This window comes from Quercus suber, unplaced genomic scaffold (assembly GCF_002906115.3).
Source record: "Quercus suber isolate HL8 unplaced genomic scaffold, Cork oak 2.0 scaffold_843, whole genome shotgun sequence".
In the NCBI taxonomy this organism is placed as follows: Eukaryota; Viridiplantae; Streptophyta; class Magnoliopsida; order Fagales; family Fagaceae; genus Quercus; species Quercus suber.
The window spans coordinates 27,965-37,154 of NW_027070273.1; the positions used below are offsets into that span (position 1 = coordinate 27,965).

Genomic DNA, 9,190 nt, shown 5'->3' on the forward strand with positions numbered 1-9,190 from the left:
TCTATTTGCATTGGTATTCCACTTGTTTCTACACCTTTAGCTTATTTGATACATCCATTCCTGAGTTTAGGAACTATTATGTTTTTTTTATTTTTATTTTTATTTTTTGGTTTTGTTTTTCCTCGAAGTTTGTATACAGAAATTCTCAAGGACACCCAAATAACAAATAAACAGTAAACACTACCTTAGTTAATATGGAACTATTAGTGCACTCTTATAGACCAATCATACATAATCATGGAATGCGATTGGAATGGACTCAGAGCATTTCAACCCTTTAGGTACCAAAAAAAGGGTCCTAAAATAGTAAAATACCTCAATGTTGAATTTAAGACGCAACAGACGATTATACTTATCCATAACAATAATTTAAAAAAAAAAAAAATAGACAACTTTCTTCAGATTGAAATTAAGGAGAAATTTAGAGTGTGTTTAAATACTGCTTATTTGCTAAAAACACTATAGCAAAATAAATTTTAAAGGTTTGAATAATGCTGTGGAATCTAAATTTCCATAAAAATCTATGTTTTGCTGAGTTTGGTGAAAAAGTAAACAGTATCCATGAAATCCACTAAAAAAATGTAGGGTACGGATTAGGCAAAACACCCAATCCAAACGCACGTCTAATGCTGAATTCTGAATTCAACGGTCAACATCCTATCAAAGTTTGAGTCATTGCACCAATTTACTTGTACCACTAATCATAGCATTCTTACAATCTACAAGATCACAAATTCTCTCCTATTGGAAGATCTAATCCTTCAACTTCATGTAAACTGCAATCAAAAACCTTACCCCCTAGAATGTTAAACAATCTCCATGTCCACAAATTAGGATCTCAAACTTCTAAAAAGCAAACCAAAGCTCAAAACAGTGACTGCCTCTCTAATAACAAAACCCATGTCAATCCCTACCAATCGAGAACTTAACAGAGACAACAATCCAAACTAGAAGACAAATCAGACCTTAACATGAGGATCCAAAGCAATCCACCAATATAAAAACTCTACTGCTTATAACACCATCAATCCCAATAGATCAAACTTAACCAAAGGTATACAAAATTAGAACCTTAGCTCTGATACCATTAAATTGTCACACTCCCAACCCTCATTGTACTAGTCCTAAATACTATATATGAAACTTGTGTCCTTTGCTTATAATGTAATCAACAAAACAGCTTATCAAAAAAAATGTACGCAACAAACACAAGCAATTCTTCACCCCATTTAACAAGTACTTCCACAAAATTGAAATGCATAATTAACCCAACAATGGAACGTAGACTTAATGTTCCAATATTCCAATGATTACAACTGCCTTGGCTCAAGGGATCAAAATTGTAGAAGGACCTGTGATATGCTTTACTAAGGCAAACACTTCTTAAAGACTCAGATTACAAGCAATTGTTCAATGCACATGGTTATTCAACTAATAAAAGGCTTACCCTATAAATACTCAAGCAATATAATTCCAAAAATAAAAGAAAAAATTAATAATAATCCAACCAGAAAAATTATTATGATCCTATACCATGGCTTCAGTAATCCTCAGTCAAAAGATGCATAGGAGAAGACTACCAGATTTCTGCCAATACAAAAACTCACATAGCAAAACAAGCAAAAGGAGATATTCCAATTGATTTTATTTTCTCTGCAGTTGGAGACAATTTTCAATTGATTCAACAGATCCTCGTGTCGTATTGTGAGAAATGACAGAATTCTGCAAGGCCATGGTAAAATCTGCTCCAAGGTGCACAATGTGAAGCACAGCATTATGAACACACCTTGGAGTGCATTTTCAAGCACCAGGTATTCACAAGCACACTTCTCATATGCAACAAATTACAAAAAACAGGAAAACAATTTAAGCTGTGACTTTTTTCGTTTTTCAAAGAGCATTGTTAAATAAAGTGCAATACAAGTGCAAAAAAATAAAGGTATTCCTAGAGTTGAATATGTTTCCCACTTAACACAACCCACCCATCAGCATTTTTCATGTCCCAGTCCAACAATATAGCAGCACCATTAAACTGTAATGCTTGCATCAATCTAAACAAACTATACCATTGGAATCAATCAAAATAGACATGATCAGTATAAGGAGGCAAACGTATGAATTTCACACTTGAAATAAAGTAATAAAGTATACAATCTAATGGTTCTAATCCTACAAAAAATTGGGCAAATTTAACCTGACAGTGAGACAGAGAGAAGGAAATCCTTTTTAACATAATACATAGAGTTGTAATATCTAGTAGTACAAAGCACCTGCTTCTAAACTTAGGCGCCAATAAGGGAAATGCAACATCAAGCACATTCCATTCATAAAAATTATACTCTGCATGCACAAAAAACAAAAGAGCAAGGAAATAAAAATCATAGCATGTCATTATGGAGACAAATGAAGAAAAAAGCAGTTAATTGCTAATCTTTGACAAAACTAAATTAAAAGCTGAAAGTACATTGTCCAAAAGAACGTTCAATAAATGACAATTCTCAACATAAATCTGATGGCCAGAAGCTACTGGTTGCCTTTATCACATAAGCCGAAACATTAAAAATAAAATAGAAGGAAGTAACCCAGTTGTCCAAATTTTAAAAACAAGTGTCATAACTCTAAAAATTCTTGGACTACATAGCAACCAGTAGATCTCTGCAAAGGCCATAGATATATATACAGATGAAACAGACCAAATGCCATGTCAATTCCATTAATGGTACCATGCCATGTATCTCTACCTGATAGTGACAAACTTGTTGGTACCATGTCTTGCCCAGTGAGTCCTCAGATCAATTGCGTTAGCAAAGTTATAACCTTCAGCTGCAAGTTTTTCCAGTACCTTCTTGAATGCACCCTGACTCATTTTCCGTCCAGCTATCCTTGCACCACGCCTTTTGGTACTCATTGGCAAAGGATACATAGACACATTTGTTGTACAACAAGCTGACTGCCAACCACCACATCCCCACCGATAACACTGTTGAGGAGCTCCAGTACAAGAGCAAACTGGAATAGGAATGCCCGAAATATCCATATCAATCCCATTTATGACAAGATCCATATTCTTCTTTGCTGGCTTTACACGTTGAACAGAAGCATTGCCATTATCCCTTGGTTTCCTAGGCTTTTTCGCTTTGGGGGCTTTTGGGGCACTAGCACCTTGCCTTTTCTTCATTTGGCCGCCTTCCTTTTTAACAGGGGGCTCATCAATTCTACCCACCCTCTCATCCCTCGACAGATCAGGTGGTTGTAGCATCTGTAATGAATGAGCTCCAGACGTATCTGGGAGAACAGCATAATTAGGATTGGTAGGCAACATATTGAGATACTTATCTCTCTGGTTTACCCAACTGTCCCTCACATAATTAATAGGGACGGGTGGTTCGGAAACAACACAATCCCGAGGATGATAAGTTCCATTTGCTGGGTTAACCATCATGCTATTAGGATCACGTCCAGGCAGAAAATTTTTCGAATCACGGTCTGCCATGCTTGACATGAGCTGCAGACCAAGATGTCCTTTGAAGGATGGTTCATAGTAACCCCAATTACGCATATTCAACGCATCATCATCCATGACAACTACACATTGAGCAAAATCAATCACAAAAGATTCAAACTTTGCTATGTTTCCAGTTACCCACTAACAGCATTTGAACCAAAGATTGCCAATTTCCATTGAGAATCTCATTACAGACAAATTGAATATAAAACAAACATATAATCTAATATGACAAATCTGATGGACCATCAGGCAGAATAAACATTAAAGAGAAATACAAAAAATGGAAAGCATCAACTGGATCTCCCCATCAAAAGATAGATCAAGTCCCTGTTTGGCTGCTGAGAAAATGAAGAAAAAAAAATATCGAAAAATGTATCTTTTTTCCTTCAGCTCCATCCATATCCACAGGAAATGAAGATCTCACAAATCAAACCGAGCCAAATCATAAAACCCAGCTCGGTTGAGATAAACTATCCATTTTCCCAGATCCCAAAAATGGAAATTCTTTGATCCCATCGATAAAAATGGAAACTTTGACATTCAAATCCTTTCCATTTCCTACATTTTCTCATCATCCAAACAAGACCCATGTAGAAACCTAAAAAGTAGATCTATAATTTAAACTTTACAACCATTTTTAACAGATCAAATCTGAGACTGAAAAAATTCTAGATCTCTGCCATAAGAAGAAGAATCACACATTCATATTCAAAATTAAAGCTTTAAGCATATACATAGGAGAAAACAAAAGAAAAAAAATGGATGCAAATGACAGGTTAAATAGTACAAGGACCCATATATTCAAAATTTGGAAAGTGAGAGAGAGAGAGGAGAGAGAGATGGTGAGAGAGAGAGAGAGAGAGCGAGAGAGAGAAGGAGAGAGGAGAGAGAAAACTTACTTGGGTGGGTGTAAACGGCTCTTTAGGGTTTTGCCCCTTCTGGAGAGAGAGAAAGATAGAAGAGAGAGGAGAGAGGAGAGAGAAATGGAAAGAGAAAGAAAGAGAAAGAGATAGGGAGAGAGATGAGAGAGGAGAGAGGAGAGAGAAGAACCTAGAAATATGAGAGAGAGAGAGAGAGAGAGAGAGAGAGAGCTAGAAATTTGTATCTATCAGCAAAAAAAAGCATATATTTTTGTTACAATAAAATATAAGGGAAAATCAATCCAAAGGGAGATGCTAAAAATATATCTATCGGCTCATATATCTTCCTGTGTTGCTGAAGTGGTAAAAGGCTTTTGGGAGTTGTTGTGGGGTGGGCTGTGTGTGTGGGCATATGCTAATGCCATGTGACAACAAAATCCTAATTCTTCTTATCTGTTATCTCTCTCTCTCTCTCTCTCTCTAATCAAATTGAGACTTTGATATTTGAATGACACACTACACACTTCACACTTCACACTTCACACTTTCCCTTTTGTTTATTCCTTTCTTAAAAACGACTTTCTGGTTTTATTTGCTAATTCTAATTTGTTTATTTTATTAGGTCTTGTTGTTGAATCATGAATGTTGTACAAGTACAATCCTTCCCTTTTTTTAAATTTTTTTTATTATGACATAGTAAATCTGTTGTCTTTGTAATGTGGACAAAATGTGGGAATCAAACTAACAATCAATCCCAAATTGTTCCCCATACAACTTTTTTTTTTCCCCTTTTATCTAAAGACACAAGGATAATATATGGTAAACAAGTAGATACTCGGTCAGATACTTACCATTCTAATTCTACTATTATTTAACTGAAAATAAAGGTGACTATTGGGTAGTTTTACAAAATATATTGCAAAATTATACCATATATAATTTCATTGGACTTTTTATTTTTTTTATTTTTTAAGAAACAGTTTTATTGGACTTGGATTTAGTTCAGTGTCTAGCTATACTATTGGACACGTGTTATCATTCAAGTGAGTCTAGTGCAACTTGTCAATAGACCCAACCCATACCCTAGCTACATCACTAAATTAAAAATGTAAATATTTAATTAAAGAGTATTAAGAAATTAATGAAAATTTTTGTTCAAAAAAGGTGTGAAGGAATTTATAGGTGGAAATATGGCTCTTTTATATATATATATATATATATATATAAATTCATTACTCAATCCCACAATTATATAATCACAATAATGATTTTATAAATGGAAGTATTTGACTAATACCATCAATTCAAATGATTTTCTATAATGGAGTTTTTTTTTTTTTTTTTGGGAGAAATTTCTATAATGGAGTACTTAATTGTATTAGTTAGTTCACAGTTCAAATTATTATTTCTTTTAGAAGAACAAATCAAATCAATAGGGCTCTTACCTATACTGTCATATTTCCTAAAAAATAATATATTTTTTTTTAAATTTGAGAGAGATGTTATTTTTTAATGATTTTTTTTTTTTTTTTATAATTGTTATGTGCAAATAGAAATTTTGTATATTTAGAAATATATTAATTTTATAAATTATTATACCAACTAGGTGTCCGTTTGAGAATAACTTAGTTAACTTTTTACTGAAACTTATTGTAAGTGTACTAAAGTATAAGAATTGGTATTACATTACAGCGTTTATTATAGCATTCCAAATATGCCATACGAATATTGACAACATACCTTGTATGGTAATTGTTAAATATATTAGGCAGTCAGTGAGTCTTCAATAGGGTGTTGAATCCTCAAGGAGTTGGTCATCAAAATTTTGTCAATTTGATGTTGCTCTGTAAGAAAGAGGTGGATCTGGCTACTAGCATACCTGCATCCTAAGGAGAGCAAATACCTTGTAAAGAGCGAAGGAATTCAATCCCAAGAAGTATGTTAGAGAGGCCAATATTGATATGAAATTGAGCATGTAGACTTGACACTTCAAAGGAATTTTCACATGCAATGATAATCTCGTCTATATATACTAAAATATAAGTGTGGGAATCATTAGAAAACTTTGTAAATAGTGAATAATTGGTTTGAGATTAAGTAAAATCCAACATCAAGGAATGCAGTAGAAAATTTTCCAAAACGTTGTTGTGAAGCTTGCATAAGTTGTAGATTGATTTATTATTAAGATTGACTCCCCTTTTGACTAAATCCGGGTGTAATTTTCATGTAGACTTCTACATGTATATCACCAAAAAGAAATACATTTTGGTTTTGCACATGTAATCAATGTGCTTGCCAAATTTTTGGCAACAGCTTAACAACAAACTGTGGTTAATTTTCAAACGGGAGCAAAAGTTTTAGTATAATCGATACATTCTTATAGTTGAACCCTTTAGCCATAAGACGCGTCTTATAGCACTCAAACAAACCATCGACTTTGTATTTGATTTTATAGACCCAATTGCAACCAGTGGAAACTTTACCACTATGGAATTGAACACTTATCCCAGTCTTATTTGTTTCAAGAGCATAATATCTTTACTCATAGCATCTTTTTAATTATGATCTCAATCAATCAAGTCTCTGTAGGGATCTCAAGTTTTCAATCCCACCTTTGTTTGTGATTTTAGTTAAGTTTTTGCCTTTTGGTATGTTTTATTTTTTAATTTTTAAGTTAAAAACATATGGCAGTCCACATGGGAGCTTGAGTGGTATAAAATAATATTTAATATTACTGTTAGCGATGCTATTTTTTTTTTTTCCATTCACCACTTAATAACAATAATTATTTTTACGCAATACCAAAATGATAGGAACTAAACTACACACATTTTAAAACGTTAAGAACTATTTTGACATATAAGATAAACATTAGGAACCAAAATAGTAATTAAATTTTAAAAAATTAATGAAAATATAAATATAAAGATGCATTTGAGATAATGTATGTAAAATTTATGTAAGCATTAAACCGCTTAACTATGTAGTGCTTTTTTTTTTTTTAAGAAGAAAATTTCCCCTTCTAGTTAAAGGTGTTAAACTAGTTGGAGTGCAAGAATATGTACGGATGGGATTTTTTTTATTGGAATGTACGGATGGGATTTATAAAAAATAAAATAATTTTTTTTTTTTTTAAGTAAGTTGAAAACAAGTTCCTTGATATTGGAGTAATGAAAGATAGCTCATTATTCTCTAGGGAAATGCCTCTCATGCAGCCACGAACTCTCTCTAGGGAGGAAGAAGCTGAACTGGCCCGGAGTAATAAAAAGGTGAAAGACATCAACCATGCGGATTTCGGGCAAACTCACCACCGCCGGTAAACCAAACTGCCGAGTTTTCTGCTAAAACATCCTTCAAGGATAAACTTGTGGGGGAAATACCCGGAGCTTTTGCTAAAGCTTTTGACCTATCGGACCAAATGGAAGAAGATACAGATTCCGACGATGAGATTGGTGAGGCTGCCATCTCTACCCGTGAGGGGCAGGTGAGAATCAAGTTATCCATGGAAACAAAACAGTGCACAAGAGGTCCCTGGTCTAAGGCCATCATTGTGAAGCTAGTTGGGAGATCAGTGGGTCTTAGTTACATGCAGAGCAAGTTGAACCAACTATGGAGACCTGATGGGAGGATGGATTGCATTGATCTTGCCTATGGTTTCTTTTTAGTCAGATTCTATTCCAAGGAAGATCTAGAGATGGTGATTAAGAGGGGCCCATGGTTCATAAGAGATCATTTCCTCTCCTTAAGACCGTGGGAGCCTTTCTTCAAACCATCGACGGCAAATATTTCTCTAATCGCTATCTGGATCAGACTCAATGAGCTCCCCATTGAGCTCTATGAAACAGAGGTGCTTAAGGAAATTGGTGAATCTATTGGCAAGGTGTTAAGAATTGATTCTCATACGGCTATGGAGGCGCGTGGTAGATATGCTAGGATATGTGTTCAGATCAATATCAATAAGCCTCTGATCAACTCCATTCTCATCAGACGTTTTGAGCAAGTGGTAACTTATGAAGGTATCCAAAGGCTATGCTTTTCTTGTGGCAGAGTTGGACATAAGGTTGAGGCTCGTCCTTACACTATTCGAAAGGAGAAGGGACTGCCAACTTCATCGGAGGAAGACCAAGAAAACCAGGCGTTTGGTGCCGGTGAAGAAAATGCAGAACACTGGAGGACGTACGATGGTGACACGTGAAATGCATGTGAGATGAAGGACGATGAAGGACAGTATGGTCCTTGGATGATTGTGAGTAGGAGGAAATACGGACAGAAAGGGACAAGGACGGAGGCTGGTACTGGGAATAGTATTGGGGGTGCTGCCAGGCCGGCTTGGACTGCTCCACTCCAACGAACTCTAGATTTTGCGGAGGGAATGAACAATTCAGCTGGTGGTCCTTCGTCTAGCAGAAGTGTGCCACGTAGAAACTACATTCCGAATACTGGAGCCGTGACCAAGAACAGAGAAAAAATGTGGGCTTCGAAAGCTACGGGCTCACTTAATCATTATGGAAAGCCCACCTCAAGCCCAACCACGAGTAAAGTGCCTTTGTCAAGCACGAAGCAAGGCCTTAGCCCAAGCCCATCTTACCAAACACATAAACCTTATCCTTCATCAGTAAAGAACAAAAAAGCAGCTGCTAGAAACTTAGTTTCAGAGTCAACCTCCAAGTGCGCAGTCACCTCTGGTTTGGAAGGTTTAGCTAGGAAGCTCACCACACTTGCTTCCACCCCACCATCTTCTTCTTGCCTTGACCCCAATCAGTCCGACAGCACCTCCTTTGAGTTCTCGGCGACTTTATACACCGGGAACGGGGAAAATGGT

At 35.6% G+C, this 9,190-nt stretch overlaps 2 protein-coding genes across 2 annotated transcripts; one reads left to right on the forward strand and one right to left on the reverse strand.

The window, feature by feature from the left end:
- Window positions 1–2,404: 2,404 nt before the first annotated feature.
- LOC111986496 (protein BASIC PENTACYSTEINE2) lies at window positions 2,405–4,761 on the reverse strand. The gene is made up of 2 exons (XM_024018128.2): window positions 4,408–4,761; window positions 2,405–3,585 (listed from the first exon to the last, which is right to left on the reverse strand). The coding sequence occupies exon 2, from the start codon at window positions 3,578–3,580 to the stop codon at window positions 2,738–2,740; it is 843 nt and encodes a 280-aa protein (XP_023873896.1). The 5' UTR covers window positions 3,581–3,585; window positions 4,408–4,761; the 3' UTR covers window positions 2,405–2,737.
- Window positions 4,762–7,786: 3,025 nt separating this feature from the next.
- LOC111986484 (uncharacterized) lies at window positions 7,787–8,563 on the forward strand. The gene has a single exon (XM_024018118.2). The coding sequence runs from the start codon at window positions 7,787–7,789 to the stop codon at window positions 8,561–8,563; it is 777 nt and encodes a 258-aa protein (XP_023873886.2).
- The last annotated feature ends 627 nt before the right edge of the window (window positions 8,564–9,190 follow it).

Excerpts from the sequence above, each read along its gene's own strand:
- LOC111986484 (XM_024018118.2), top strand. The coding sequence starts at position 7,787 with ATGGAAGAAGATACAGATTCCGACGATGAGATTGGTGAGGCTGCCATC.
- LOC111986496 (XM_024018128.2), bottom strand. The coding sequence starts at position 3,580 with ATGGATGATGATGCGTTGAATATGCGTAATTGGGGTTACTATGAACCA.